At 43.3% G+C, this 16,701-nt stretch overlaps 1 protein-coding gene across 1 annotated transcript in view; it reads right to left on the reverse strand.

Moving 5' to 3' along the window:
- The window catches only part of TEK (TEK receptor tyrosine kinase), a 542,264-nt gene that overhangs the window by 343,433 nt on the left and 182,130 nt on the right, over positions 1–16,701 (reverse strand). The window contains exon 5 of the mRNA XM_085641331.1: positions 2,320–2,451. Within this exon, the coding sequence (XP_085497457.1) occupies positions 2,320–2,451 (132 nt within the window). The remainder of the gene's footprint in view (positions 1–2,319; positions 2,452–16,701) is intronic.

Consider the following 16,701-nt stretch of genomic DNA (forward strand, 5'->3'; position numbering starts at 1 on the left):
CTGCGCCATAGGAAGATCCCGTGCAGACTGGTTGGCACGGTCTGAAAAGTCCTCATACTCCTGGTCGTCATCAAAATCCTGACATTTAATCAGAAGCTCAGAGGGTCTGCGAGCAGCCCTAAATGCGTCATCCTCCTCCGATTCGTCGTCACCAGCATCAGAAGAGAACAGCTCTGCTGGAGGATGCGAAGCAGTTTGGATTGGTGTCAAAGTACCCAAAGAGGACCGTCGCCGTTGAAGCAGAGAACCTGAAGACTTCAAAGGAACCAGATCCATGGATGCAGCCATCGACGCTGTCGCCGTCGATGAGAGAAGTCGCCGTCGTTGTTGAGCCACCGTCGACGAAGCCACCGTCGACGCAGCCACCGTCGACGATGAAGCCACCGTCGACGACGAAGCCACCGTCGACGACAAAGCCACCGTCGACGACGAAGTCATCGTCGACAACGAAGCCATCGTCGATGAAGCTGACCCCTTTGTCGACGAGGAAGTGCGCGTCGACGAATGTTTCTTCTGCTTGTGGGTCGCCGTCGACGAAGTCAAAGGCACCGTAGATGACAGAGGCCTCACCTTCACTGACACCAACGTCGACGGAGATGTCGCCGACGACAGGATCATAGCCGGCATCATAGATGAAGAAGTCGAAGTCGTAGAAGCGGCGACAGCAGTCCTCGGTGACGGAGGAAGCGACGACGAGCTCGTCGACGAGAGAACCAGTTTTTTAGGCAAAAACTGTTCAGATAGAGTCTTGGACGCCTAATAGTCAGATCTCGGGGGCGTAGAGAGTGTAGACAGACTCTGAGGGGCAGGAGACACCCCTTTTGCAGTGGAAGGCCGGTCAGTGGACTTGACAACATGATGTTTCTTCGCCACCTTAGGTTTAGGAGAAACCTTCTCAGACTCACTGGCTCTCTTCAAAGATGAAGTAGTCCGAACTGAGGAGACACTCTCCACATCTGACAAAGGGTAGTCCATAGTCTTCAACTTCTGTAGCCACAGAAGGAGACACCCCTCCCTATCCTTAAGGGTCTTCTGAGAGAAAGTACTGCAGATTTTACAATCCTTTACGTGGTGTTCAGGGTAGAGGCAATAAATGCACTTCTGATGTGGGTCCTCAGAATGAAGTCGCTGTTTTCCACGTCTCACAAGGTCCCACAAGGTCTGAAGAGGGACTTCTTGGTTGTAGACATGACAAAAACTTTTCTTTGAGAAGAAAAAAGAGAAAAACTGAGCAGAGCTCAGGGAGACTCCCTTCACATGATGTGCGGTAGAAAATCTGAGGGCCTGAGCCTCTGAGGAGAACATTCTGGAGGGTGCTAACACCTGATTGGCTGGAGTTTGGACTATTCACAATGACTGTAATATGTTATAAAACTGACAAGTTTTTTTCTATCTAAAGCTCTATGATTCAATGCTACTCTATGGTTTTTTCTTGCCTACCTATGGTTGTGTTATTGTTACATTGTTATGTTATGTGTAGGGAATATTCAAGCAGGTGAATCTATGAAAGACACCCCAATACTGGAGAATTAAATTTACGGTGTTTATCCTAAACATCTGGTGTGATTGCTGTGCTCAAGTAACAACGCTGGAAATCCTTGACTTAGGGCAAGGATGTTGTGTCCTTCTTTCAGTGATTCAGTGGCCTGTCTCATAATGTCCGTGCTCTGTTCCCTACCCAAGAGACTCAATCTAGTGTTTGAGTTATCATGGTACAGAGCCAGGTTACCAGGATTCTAATGTCAGTACCCCTTCTTGGCCAACTGAGTAAATCATAATAGTTCCCTGTGACTTACTTGTCTGTCATAATTTGGAGTGCTTAGAGACAGGTTAAGTATGTCGTGCAATACAAAAGCATAGACAAGACTATATTCTGTAGTGGTTAAGAAGTTTCTGGCAGCAGTCAATGAGTACTTAGATAGCATGGAGACGTTTAGAGTAATTCATGGTCCCAGTCTATTACTCGGAGCTTTGAGTCTTGGAGCAAAAGACAATGTAGGCATGAAAGTGGAGAGCAAGAAGAGGTTCAATGCTCTGAAAGTCGTGCAACACAAGAAATCACTAGTCAATTGGAGATTTGAAATCCAGAGCTAGATTGCACAGCACGCAGTGTCCAGAAATCGCAAATGTATCACGTATGGCTTTTACCAAATCCTATTAAACAAATCAAAAATTGTAAGGATCATAAACAAGTCAGCTACTAGAGATCTACCCAAATAACGTCCTTTGCCTAAATTGTGCATTCTGTGCTTACAAACACTGCTTGTAATTTGGTGCGTCTCAAGTACATTTTCTAAAGGAAACTGCTTTCTTCCCTACCCATCTCGCACGTCGTTCCCATGAAGCCTGGGGGACAAATGCACTCCCCGCTGTTTTCGCTGCAGATTCCGTTGTTCCGGCACTCTGAGCAGTTGAAGCTGCACTGGGGACCCCACTTGCCAGCTGCACACCCTTCAAAATAAGAAATCACAAAGTTATTAGATGTATTCAGCAAACAGCGATATATCGGCAACGCGTAAGTAACTAAGGGCCAGATGTATGAAATTGCGTGCGTGCAATTTCCTATTAGCAAATTTGGGCAATTCGCTATAAGGAAATCGCAAAATGCGATATACAACAGTGTGTTTGACACTGTTAGCGATTCGCATTGGTTCGCAAATGGATCTGCCTCATCAATATTCATCAGGCAGGTCGCAATTTGCTACCCATTGTGAATGGCTACAATCAAACGGATGGTGGCCTGCTGGTGTAAGCAGACCACCATATCTGTGATTGCTTTTTAAATAAAGCAATACATTTTTTTGTAATGTAGCCCGTTTTCCTTAAAGAAAAATGGGATGCATTTCAAAATTAAAAATGAAAAGCTACCTTTAAATTTTTTAAGAGTAGACAGTTATTCGTGGGACCACTGCCTGCTCTTAAAAAGTGTCGGCGTTCACATTCACAAACGGGAAGGGACCACTGCCTGCTCTTAAAAAGTGTTGGCATTCACATTCACAAACGGGAAGGGGTACCATCAACTTGAAGTTGGTGGTTACTGCAAATGTTTTGCGACCACATTACAGGTCGCAAAACATTCATACATACCAGTGCTATTCGGTATTAGGAAGGTATACCGTAAACACACCCCTTCCTAATACCGAATCACAAAAGCTAAATGTGTTTCGGTAGCAAGTTACTGAGTCGCATTCTGCCTTCTGTACATGCCAAAATGCATTTTAACGCTTGGGCCGATTGCGACCGGTAAAAAGCTTCTTACATCTGGGTCTATGTGGGCTTACAGGCCTCTGCATTGTCCTTCATTTCAACTCTTGGCATCTGTAACACACCCAGGCACACATTCACTATAGTGTAGCTGCAAAGTGCTGCAAATGGCAGCGGAGATCAACTTTCGCACACAAAAGCTGCTTTGCGCCGAACGCTCATGCATTGTAGTGCCAAATTGCCTTGCATTAAGCATGTCCAATTCACCTGCCAATATATGCACAGGGTACACAGTGGAGGAGCCAGTATAATTAGATAGTGGAATTTGATGCAAAGCCAATCGACTAAATGAGAACGATACAAATAGGCTTTGTATGAAGTCCAAATGTAAAATCAAAACAAGTGCTGACGGGGGCGTGGTCTGGCCACGCAGGAAGATGGCCGCCTGACGAGTGAGCTCCGCCGCGGGATGGGCTCCTAACGGAAATTTCTCACCTCCCATCGGCTTTGGAGTCCTCTTTACATGCTCTGCGGCAGCCGGAAGGTGGTGGGCAAGATTTGGGCGGGTTTCGGCGACATGACGGCGAAGTCTCCCTGTTGCTGACCGTCTCGACGGGGATGTGTGGCGCTGCATCTCCGGCGCACTCTGCCTGACGTACTCCCTCAGGCCGCCTCATCTTCCTCCTGAAGCCGCGCCTCTGTTGCTGACGACGAGCGCCTGCCTCCTCATGAGGCCGCGCCTTTGTTGCTGCTGAAGAGCGCCTGCTTCCTCATAAGGCCGCGCCTTCGTTGCTATTGACGAGCGCCTGCCTCCTCATGAAGTCGCGCCTTCGTTGCTGCTGTTGAGTACCTGCCTCTTAATGAAGCCGCGCCTCCTTCAATTTGCCTGCTGCAATATCTCTTCCAGGAGTACCACCTGACAGGAATCATGGTTCTCGACGCGCTGTTGGTCTGTTACTGGTAGGGTTAATTCCTCCTACAATTTTGTTGTGGCGCCTTTGTCACCCACTTCATTCAGTCATTGTGCCTCCCATCCTCTGCAAGGTTAGCGACCCTCTGGCAAGTGAAATTCATGATTCGTCACGCTAAACTGAACTTCCAAGCTGATCCTTTCACTCTTCCATGAGTTGTTTCTCCTCACCTTCGTTACAGCTGCAGTTTCGCGCCCTTTGACTATGGTAACAGTTGGTGCTTCATGGAAATGGCTTTCTTTAGCGCAGTCTGTGTGACTCACATAAGAGTGTGCCTTCTTCCAATGTCATCATAGCGCCCCCGTCAACCTTTTCAGTAAGGCTGTGTATTCTCTGCTCCGACATGGGCCATGACTGCTCTGCATTCTGAAGTCTTGCTTATTTAAATTTCGCTGCAATTGCAATTGTGTTTAACATCGCCATAAGCGCGCATATGCTGTTTTCATTTTATCACAGTTCTATTTACGCGCCTTTGAGCATAGCGGCAGCTGATACTTTGTCCACAAATGTAATTATACTGTGCTCATGGTTTTTGGGGGTTACTCAGCAGTGATTTCTCCTCTATACAATATACTTTTGCATTTCAGTGATTGGAAGTGAGACATAAGCTCTTTTTGGGGAGATTAGTATATTATTATCATACATATACAGTTATTAATTGCATTGCTTTTGCATGTCCCGGTACTCTACTGTATTTTTGTGATTACATGTAAGCATCTCTTAACGGCAAGACGTCCTCACGTATTTTCAAAGTTTCTATCAAGCATACTCCCCAAATGTCTGCTCCTAAGCAAGGAAATAAGACTTCTAAACCACTTCTTTTTGCAGAAGCTCTTAAACAGTCCACCAATATGCCCACAAAAGGTAATGCCTCTTCCCCTTCCGCTTCACCTCAAGCTTCGCCCTCTAATGGTGGGCAGGCGTCGGCGGCAACTCTGCAACGTATTCTGCATGAAATATCTGAGGTTAGTCGCCGACTAGATGACATGAACCTTACAATTACATCATTAGCTGAGGAGACTAAATCAATTAGAACAGAAATCACCAGCTTTCATGCGAAGATTGAATCCCTTGACTCTAGAGTTCTGGCAGTGGAGAATCGATTGGACTCCCTTCCAAATAAAGACCGGGACCTTTTATTCTTCCATAGCAAACTCATTGATTTGGAAGACCGAAGTAGGAGGGACAACATCCGTTTTTTTGGCTTTCCAGAGCGCATTGAAAGGCAGAGTTCCAGTGCATTTCTGTGTCGTATACTTCCAAAGCTGACTGGCATTTCTTTCACTCCACCTCTGGAGATACAGCGGGCTCATAGAATTGGCCCTCCACGTGGTGATCCTGCTGCGCGCCCACGGCCGATCATTGCCTGTTTCCTTCGCCATGAACAAACAAGACAATTACTGTCTGCTGCTCGGTTTCAAGGCTCCTTCTCCTTTGAAGGCCATCGTATTCATATGGCAGCTGATTTCTCTAAGGAAACAAATGAGCGGCGGAAAGCCTTTCTCTCCATGCGACCTCAACTACGTCAATTAGGCATCAAGTATGGCCTATTTGAACCTGCACGTTTTCGCATTACCAAGGATGGAGACTCTAAGGACTTTTTTGACCCAGAGCATCTTCAGCAATTTTTGGACTGTCTTCACCCTCAAGATATGGAGGTTCTCACTCCATCTTCACAGCAAGATCAGTCCCAATCACCCTCTAAGTCTTCTACTCCATTGCCAGATCGCAGCAGGCGCCCTCCCAGTAGCCCTCGACCTCGTGGTAGGGATTTTGAACGACTTCATCGTTCACAAGAAGATAGGAAATCTGCACTACAATCGGTTTCGTCTGCTACATTCCCGCAAGATTTGCAAAGAGACAAGTCCCGGTCTCCTCTTAAAACTCCTTCAGATGCGGACTGAATAATTCTCTCGCCCCTGAAAGTTGTTATCTTCAGGCCTATTGGAAGTTAATTGTAGACTCCATTTCCTTGTGAGTCTTGTTTCTATTGTTAATTAACTACCGCATTTTGGCATGTTTTGCTGTTCTTATAATGTCTGTTTGCCTTTTTTCATCTCTTTCTCACTAGCTCTATGCCTTATTTTCTCTTTCTTTCACTCTGCATTATAATGTTACTCTTTCTTCTTCATGTATTCATTGCTCTCCATGTTACAATTTACTGCATATTTTTACTGGTTCTGCATTTACTTGGGTGCCTTGGCACCTAATTGTTTGATTATAGTTTTCCTACTCTATTTGCCCGCTTGCATGTCGGTTTATGCTTATTTATATGCGCATTGTATGCTTTATGCTTTTAGGTTACTTTATGATATCTAATTATTACTAGATCTCTCTTTTTAAGTAATGCTCCACAGCTTCTCAATTTCTATTTTGCTCTTTCTTATTCTTCTATTTCCCTCCATCGTACTTATGTTCTTTTTCACAATGTTCTTCTGGGCTTTCCTTCTATATTATTATTACCTTTCCTAACCCTTTCTCTTTGTCTGTGGGGTCTTTTCCCGCGGCGGCGCTCTAGTGCGCCCAGACCCGCGGGTAACAGTTTACGGTTTCTTGATCTCTACTTGCTACTATTTAATATTTTATAGTTTTGTTTATTATTGTATCACTTATCTAAATCTCATCTCCTTTTCTTCATTACTCTTTTTATTGTTTCCTTCATGTTTCTCACTTAAATCAGAGTATCGTTTCCATTTATTTTATTTCCGTCTCCCCTTCTTTTTGTCATTCCTTTTCCTTTTTTCCTTAGTTTGGTTCAACACGTTGTTTTGTGCTTTATTCTCCTGTTATTGATATTTGCATTATTCTAATATGGCAAAAACACATTCTCTAAATGCAATTACTTGGAATGTACATGGTCTCACCCATTACATAAAACGGAAGAAAGTACTCTCTTACCTTCAGACTAAGCATGTAGATGTGGCCTTGCTTCAAGAGACCCATTTGGATGCTCTAGAATCAGATAAACTTTGTAGAGATTGGGTGGGCAAGGTTATACATAGTAGCATCCAACAAGATGAATCCACTGACGCAGGTCCCTCCCGCAAATGTGGAGTTGCAATCCTCCTTCGCAAATCCCTTCCGGTCACTGTCTCTAAAACATGGTCAGATGTAAATGGCCGCTATGTATTTGCTAAACTTAAAATTGGAGATTCTCACATTTGTGTAGGGTCTGTTTATGCCCCTACGGGTACCAAAAAAACATTCTTTCTTCAATTGTCCCGCCTGCTGCTCGAAATTAATGCATCGCAATATTTGATTGGCGGAGACTGGAATGTGACGCAAGACTCCATTCTAGATAAAACTGGCCCATTAGATAGGGGCAATGCGTCAGATAGAGCTTTGTTAGGTGACATCATATCAGATATTGGGTTGGTTGATCATTGGCGTTTCAGCCATCCAACGGACAAGGAATATACTTTCTTTTCATCGGCCCATGGTACATTTTCTCGCCTTGATTATTTCCTCATCTCACATAACGCAGTTCAATTGGTCACAGATTCCTGCATTCTGGAAGCGGCCTTGTCTGACCACTATCCGGTTTTCCTTTCCCTTGAACTGGGACTTTCTAGGCATGGACGTAAACCCTGGCGTATGAATATTCAACGCCACAGGACTCCTACTGGTAAATCCCAACTGCAATCACACCTTCAAAATGATCTTTCCACTAATCAGGGGTCTGTGGCCTCCAGCAGGACTCTTTGGGCTGCAGCTAAGGCTACTTTAAGGGGACAATTAATGCGTGATGCAGCAATCGCTAATAAGCAAAATGCAAGGAGACAAGTTGAGCTCGAACATGACATACAAACCTACTCTCGCTTGTATATCACCTCTCCGTCCTTACAAAATCGTAAATCACTCGAACGAGCCCGAATGGCTTTAAACAGTCTTTTTACGTCTAAAGCAGAATACGCTTTACAGAAAATGAAAGGTCGACACTACGAGCAAGGGGAAAAGGTGGGAAGGTTATTAGCTGCGCAGTTGCGTCAGAGGGAGGCGGCTATGGCCATTCCGGCCATCAGATCTGCGCAAGAAGACTTGTGCACAAAGCCTCAAGACATTGTTAATGAGTTCGCCTCCTTTTACAAATCCCTTTATACTTCTGATAATCGTATGGATTCGGAGAAGATGTCAGCATTTCTTGCAAAGGTGCATCTCCCTTCTCTCTCAGCGGATGGCAGAGCCATTCTCGAGGGTGAAATAACCAAGGATGAGGTTTCTCGTGCGGTCGCTGCCCTGCCCTACCACAAGGCCCCTGGTGAGGATGGATTTCCTGCTGAATTTTATCGATGGGCAGGTCACAATATTATTGACACTCTACATGCCGCATTCCAGGAGGCGGATAGTGTATCTTCATTAGGCCCCCTTTCTAACAAAGCTATTATTGTTGTGCTTCCGAAGCCAGGTAAAGATCCCCAGCTTTGCAGCAGTTATCGTCCCATTTCTCTGTTGAACTCTGATATTAAAATCTTGGCTAGTATTCTTGCATCTCGTTTGCGTAAAGTCTTGCCTTCTTTGATACACCATTCTCAAGTAGGCTTTGTCCCGGGACGTTCTTCCCGGAATCATCTGCGCTCTCTGGCCCATGCACTGTGGTCAGCTCAACATCTTACAGACGACGCGTTGGCTCTTTCACTTGACGCAGAAAAAGCGTTCGATCGCATCGAATGGGATTATCTCTTCACGGTCATGGATAGATTTGGTTTAGGTACGAAATTTATTGATAAGGTACGCTTACTGTACAATCACCCTTCTGCCCAGGTGAACTGTGGTGGGTTTCTGTCTGACACCTTTACGATTAAGAGAGGGACACGCCAAGGTTGCCCATTATCCCCCCTTCTGTTTCTTCTGGCTATGGAGCCTTTGGCTGCTACCATTCGTCAATCTGATGAGGTCTCAGGTGTCCCCCTCCCAATTGGACATTCCAAAATATACTTATATGCTGATGACATTTTACTCACCCTTACTCGTCTTCCTCGGTCGCTCCCTTCTCTTCTTCAAATTATTAATGATTTCTCTTCTTTCTCAGGTTACAAGATTAATTGGGACAAGAGTGAGGCTTTACCCATTTCTAACGGAACCACAAAAGCAGCTATTTATGGATTTCCTTTTCACTGGCAGCCTTCACGCCTCAAATACTTGGGTGTCCTAGTTAATAAAGGGTTACAAGACATGGCTGCAGATAATTTATCTCCTCTTATCTCCCAAATGCAACGGGATTTTGATAAATGGAAGGCTTTGGGTCTTTCTCTTTGGGGTAGAACCCAGGCTATTAAAATGGTTACTCTTCCGAGATTTATCTACATTTTAGGTATGCTTCCCCTACAGATTCCCTTATCCTTACTTCGATCAGTAGATGCCCAGATTAAAACTTTCATTTGGGGTGCCGCTAAGCCTCGCCTTGCTATAACAAAGTTAAAGGCTCATCAGTTATTTGGCGGAATTGGCCTTCCATCCATTGAACACTATTCTTTGGCGTTACATATTTCCCAACTCTCATATTTTTTACCTGGTATCAAAGACTTACCACAATGGGTTCAAATAGAACGACATCTTCTATCCTCAGAATCGAATCTTACTCCTCTGTATGGTAGTGGTACTAGTCGCCTTGACCCGAAAAATCCGGTGTTATCTGCCATGCATAAATCCTGGCAGAAAAGTCATAGATTGCTAGGTTCAAATCCAAGAATCCATACCAAGGCTCCCCTATGGAATAATTCGGGTATCCGTATCAATGGTCGTAAGTTATCCTGGCCTAAATGGCGAGCTGCAGGTATCCTTTGTCCGGATCAACTTCTTCATGATGGTGATTTTAAACCATTTTCTCAGCTTAGTGTAGAATTTGATCTTCCCCTACATCATTCTTCTAAATACCTTCAGCTTCAGCAATGTTTGAAGACCCATCTGGGGTCATCACCGTGGCTACTGCAAGATTCCCCTATATTATCCTATTTGCACACTTGGGGGAAATTTAAAGGTGTTACTTCTGGTCTATACAAATTTTTTTCGTCTCATCTTTTTTCTAAATCTCTTTCACATGATCTTCAGCGTAAATGGCAATCTCGTCTCTCAATTTCCTTTTCAGATTCCGAATGGGACTTACTCCTAGAGAATTTACATAAGGGAGCCCGAGAATCAAGGCTCAAATTTTGTCTTTTTAAAATACTGCATGATTGGCATTGGTCTCCAGTCAAATTACACAAAGCTGGTCTTCTCTCTCATACTAACTGCTGGAGATGTTCCAACCCAGGTTGTGATATTACTCATATCATTTGTGAATGTCCTAGTATCCAATCCTATTGGACTTACATTGGTGCTACTTTGAACTCCACTATGCCCCTAAAATTACCACTCACACCAACTGACATTCTCTTGCATGATTTACGCCACTCCCCAAAGCTCTCTAAACCACAACTCCGCCTTTTTCATACCTCACTTGCTACTGCCAAAATATGTATACTGCGTCATTGGAAATCATCTTTACCTCCCTCTCAGGAAGATTGGTTGGTGGCGATGATGCAAACAGCCTCACATGAACGCACAATTTATAACCTTCAGGACCAGGCTGATATTTTTCTTCAAACTTGGTCTCCATTTCTTAAATCAAATGCTGCTGAACTCCCTGCTTCCACTTTTACCCAAGCACATTAATCAGCTTTTACCCTCTATTGTTCTTTGTTTATCTCTTTTCTTTGTCTTTTTCATCCTTTGCTTCATCCTTTGATGCGTTCTTCTGTCTATATTTAATTACTTTTTCTTCGTTCTATTCATTTATATTTTCTGCACTTTTTTTTTTTTTTTTAGGTCTTCCCCCTTTTCTTTTTCTTATAGGTTACTTTTTATTATGTATCATTCTGTGTTTTGATCTAATTGTTGCTCCAACTATTATTTATTTATTTAAATGCATATTTATATCATATTTATTCATCAGTACCTTTTTGCACTGTTTATTTCAACATGGATTTATCTTCTCCTTATTTATTGATGTTCATGCTCTGATGTATTCGTCTTATAAAACTCAATAAAAAATTTCAACATAAAAAAAAAACAAGTGCTGACAATTACGTGATACTACAGCGTGCAATGTGTAAATTATGCAAAATTACTTACTGTAAGCAGTTTACCCTCTGCTGATTGTCATCACATAGGAACTTGTGTTCAAGACTTTACGTTGAGTAAAGCTCCATACAAGACAATGCAGCGCTCCACTTAGCATCTTGCTGAACTGCCCGTGACATCATTGGTGTGCAGCGCTTTGTAGACTGCACAGATGTTCTTCATTTGCGCAACACAACATTGTGATATTTCACTCAGCCCTCAGTTCTATGTAAATCTGGGTCCCATGCCTTATATGGACATTAGGATGGTTAGAAAGCCCTGTAGCAGTAATTCAAAGGTAGATGGTTGCTTGTTAATTGAGGCCATGATGTGAATAATTGGTAGAGACAGCGGGCCAGATGTACAACGCATTTTACCAGTGGCAAATGGCCCATTAGGCCGTTTACAATCGGTAAAATGCAATTTTCTGTGTGCCAACCCTATTTTGCGGGTTAGTAACCTATTACGGACTCACAAAATAGGGTTTGCGAGTCACTATTAGGAAGGCGCGTGTAAAGGGCATTCCTTCCTAATAGCGAGTCGCACTGGTATGTATAAAGGTTTTGCTACCGGGAATGCAGTAGCAAAACATATGCAGATTACCACCAATTTCAAATGTATTGGTAAGCCATTTGCAAATGAGAAGGTGTTCCCAAGGGACCCCTTCCCCTGTGTGATTGGGGGCACCAACATTTTTTCAGAGCAAGCGGTGGTACCACAGACCGCTCTAACAAAATGAAAAGATAAATTTTAATTTTTAGGTCTCGCCTAGCGTTGCAGCACGAATGGGCTGCCATCGCTTTGCGAGGCATGCAGTATATACTGTAGTGTGGAAGCTTCGTGGAAGCTCCGCCACTCTCTGCCCATTGGCTTTTGTCTTAAATGCTGCCTTCCGATTGGTTTGAGGCATGTTAGTCCCTTCTCATTCATCATTTGTATCCTTCCACGGCTATTGGCCCCTTTACTCCTGACACTATTTTCTTTTAGGTCTCGCCTAGCGTTGCAGCGCGAATGCGCTGCCATCGCTTTGCGACACATGCAGTATATACTGTAGTGTGGAAGCTCCGCCCACTCTCTGCCCATTGGCTTTTGTCTTAAATGCTTCCTTCCGATTGGTTTGAGGCTTGTTAGTCCCTCCTCATTCATCATTTGTATCCTTCCCCTGCTATTGGCCCCTTTACTCCTAACACTATTTTCTTCCCTGTCTCCCCACCCCACCGCCCCCTCCCTCTGTCTGTGACTTCTCACCCTCCCCCGCCCCTCCACCCCTGTTAGTTTTTTCTTCTTTCTTTTTCATCTTTATTATTGCCACCTTGAAATATGCGAGTTCAAGATGCGTGCTGTACAAAAACTTCTTGTGTTGAAAGAACTAGATTTTAATGTTACTCTAAATATAATAAGACTCTAGGCAACATTTGGGGTATGCATGGCAACTGACGCCTCTTAGTTCACAAATGGCATTGTTGTAGGGCGGGAGGAGCGGCAGTGTTTTAACTCATGCTTAAAACAAGCACTTTTAATAACTTCCTCTAAATTCAGTGCTATAATCTTGTGTACTGAGGTAACGCGCTAAAGAAATGCACTTTTTTGAATTCTGAAGAGACATTATCGCACATTTACATCATGTTTACTGTATGATTAACATGCCGATCATTTTCACGGCTCGTATACGCTTGGCTCGTCTCCGTCTGGCTCTACCTGTTAATTAATATATTGGCTCGCGCACCTCTAACAAAGAGAGATGAATGGATACATGACAGTGAGCCTGGTAGATGGTAGAGAAATAGACAGGTGCAGACAAACAGACAAAGTCAGTCTCCATTGCCTCACATCAGAATCATCACTTTCAATAACCTGGAAATCTGCCGGCAACTCCTGCATGCCCCAACCTCATCCCCCTCACCTATTCTTAGCAGAAGCAGCAGATTCTGAGCTGTGCCCTGCTGGTGCAGAGGAGTACGGCAGAGTCTGTAGAAGCACTGGGATCCCTAGCCTCTCCGGGCGGGCACCTAAGCCTTCCGGCTGCCTTCACACTCAGGATAAATGAGTACATTTTGTTCTGTGCTTAAGTCGCCCCTCTGTGAGCACTGTCTGGTAGATGAAGCTCAGTGTTAATAAACACATTCAGAGTGGTGGGTGTGTACAAACAAACAACAGCCACAATATTGTACATTTTGAACGTCTAGGTAAATACCTGCTCATCGAGTACCTCATTGGCTAATCATTCCATGGCACTACCAAAATTACATTTGGACACATTTGCTCAACTGTAAAAAAAACTCCCTTCTATGGGTCATTTAACAACTCGGGGCTTTGGGGTTAGGTAACATACTTTGGATGCTGTGTAAAAGAGTAAATACAAAAATGAATGCAATGAAACTAAGCAACCAGTACTGTCTAAAACACGGTGAAAACTGACACGCATTCTGGCATTTTGTTTAGTTAATGTCGATTTTCTCATAGATGCGAGTAAAGTACTCTTAATATCTTAATGAAATCTGAACACTTTTAACTAATAGCACTGGGCGACCTTTGACAACTAGGCAATGAATACATTTTCAGGTACCCCCGAAGCCTCCCTGTCCCCCGCCCCCTTGGTAAACTTCATTGCCTCCCAGTGTTTGGGAGATAACCAAGACGCAGGAGAGTGAGTCAAATAGTCTAGAAAATTAAAGAGAAGCCGGGATTCGGATTCACATGCTCCGATCCCGATCTCGTTGGTTAGTCTGTAAGCACTACTTTTATTAATGAGTTTCGCATTAGTAAAGCACCACGGTGTGCATGTGTGGCGACACTTCACCAATTGAGGTACGTGCCAAGCAATTGTTGACACAATCCACACTTTGCGTCTTTTTCAATATATTTATTATGAAGTGCAGGACCTTTCCAAGGGATTTTGCACACTACATACATTCACTGCAAAAATAAAACGTGTAGGTAAAAAACATTGCCATTTACAATGTCAATAGCTCTAACTCTCAAATGCGAGACCTATTTGCATTGCAAATGCTTGTTATTTTTTAAATGCATCCCATTTTTCTTTGAGGAAAATGGACTGCTTTTTAAAAAATAACAGCTTTATTTAAAAAGCATTTATTTTGAAATGAGTGACCCAGTATAACCGTGTGGGCTTGGGTGAATAAGTGTATTTAGGTAGAATCCTCTAATTACTCACAAGCTGTCCAATCATACATATATATATATATATATATATATATATATATATATATATATATATATATATATATATATATATATATATATATATATATATATATTCACTGAAAAAACCATAGGTTTCACACATGTTATAGTTAGCGGAAATTTTACTGATAAAAAACCAATGAAATTACCCCGTTATAGTTAGTGCAGGCAACTATAACTCACGCGACCGCAATCCTCTGCTGATGCTAATACTGTATTTAGACACTTATTTGCCCATGTCTTCTTCCATACATTTTTAGCTATACATATATTACAAATATTTTTTTTTCATAAAGACACATATGTCATCAGCAGAAGATTGCGGTCGCGTGAGTTATAGTTGCCTGCACTAACTATAACGGGGGAATTTCATTGGTTTTTTATCAGTAAGATTTCCGCTAACTATAACATGTGTGAAACCTATGGTTTTTTCAGTGAATTTGCAAGGTTTTTTAAATGCTAATTCCTAACTATAACGTGTGTGAAACCTATGGTTTTTTCAGTGAATTTGTACGGTTTTTTAAATGCTAAGTTACTTTACGCCATTCGTGGCGTGCGCGCCCACTTAACGCAGTTCGTTCCGTGCGCGCACGGTGCGCGACCGCGCGCCCACTTTACGCAGTTAGTGCCGTGCACGCACGGTGGGCACGCGGTGCGATGACAAAGCAAGAAAGCACGTCAACAAATCTGTTTCTGCTTTCCTCCGTGACTATGGTATGGGTGCCATTTACCACAACAACTTGCGTTATGACATGCAAGACATTTATAGAGGAGATGGTGTGCACTTCAATGATGAAGGGAACAGAGTCTTCCTCTTGAACCTTAGACTCTGCATCGGTACTTACTTGTAGGTACCACTAAAAAATCATTTCATAAACACAACGGCTCTTTTTAGAGCCCCCTAATATCTAAACACTTAAATCTGATTTTCTTTTTTTTTTTTTTTTTTCCCTACCGTACGCTTACCGTAAGCTTACCGTACGCGTACCCCGTTATTTTTTTTAAAATCAATAAATGTTTTCTTTGTACTTTTCTGTCCTTCTTTGACCCCCTTACAAATGTTAGGGCGTCTGTAACTCTCCTCATTGCCCCCTTTCCTTGTTTTCACTCTTTTTTTTCAGAGTGAAATACACAAAATGGCGGCCGCCGCTTCCTGGTTTCGGCCGATTCGAATGTTTACTAAGATCTAAGAGCCAATCAGAATCGCGCTCGCGCACGCCACCGTACGCTTACCGTAAGCGTACGGTAAGCGTACCGTAAGCGGGCTCAGATATATATATTGATTTAAAGGCTATTTTCTCAGAATCTACTGAACAGATTTACACCAAACCTACAAAGGCACTTCCTTGACCTAGGGACTACCTCTCTGCCAAATTTTGAGTAATTCTGTTCAGCCGTTCGGGCTGTAGCTCGTTCTAAAGGTCCTATGGAAAAATGCATGGGAAAAACGCGTTTTGGGACCCCCCTTTTATCTCAGCCCCCGCTTGACGGATCCCCCCGAGACTTTCAGGGTAGGAGCGGAGCGTAGCGCCCCACCTATTTTGAGAAATTCGCGAGGATTCGTCGACCGGCGCCAAAGTTATTCAAAATAGAATGTTGAGGTTTTCCTATGGAAACGTGGTCCTAACTATAACTACCTACTGGCGACCGCCAGTAGGTAATATATATATATATGTATATATATATATATATATATATATAAGGACGGTTATGAAGCATTATGGGAGATGGAGTCCCGAAAATAAAGTCAATAGTGAAATGAATTTGGCAACGAAGATAAACATTGATTAAGTACCACTTGGGGTTTAAAGGATTAACCTGAATAAGAATGAAAAGACTGTACTTACCTTCGCTGCGCAAAAAATCAAAATAACTGATGAAATTTTGAACAATACTCTAAAAATGAACTGTTCCTTTAAGCTGGAAGAATTGTCCCTTCTCAATGTTTAACAAGTTACGTTTGAAAAACTAACAAACCCACCGTAATTACGGCGAGTGGCATATGATTAAGAGTCGCAGGACTCGAAACGCGTAATGCCTGTTTGGTTTTTTTAATAAAGAACTGGTTGAAAGCACTGTTGGTGTGGCCCGTTTGACGCTGCTGGAAGAAGCGCGCCTTTTTCTGAGGATGTTAAAGAGGTGTCTGACACACCTCAACCGGGCCCCGAATCCGTGAGGCGGAGGCATTCCCCATGTCAGGGGTTGTTTGGAAGCGGAAAGCTTA

The sequence above is a fragment of the Triturus cristatus genome, chromosome 2_2 (genome assembly GCF_964204655.1).
Source record: "Triturus cristatus chromosome 2_2, aTriCri1.1, whole genome shotgun sequence".
NCBI classification, from domain to species: Eukaryota; Metazoa; Chordata; class Amphibia; order Caudata; family Salamandridae; genus Triturus; species Triturus cristatus.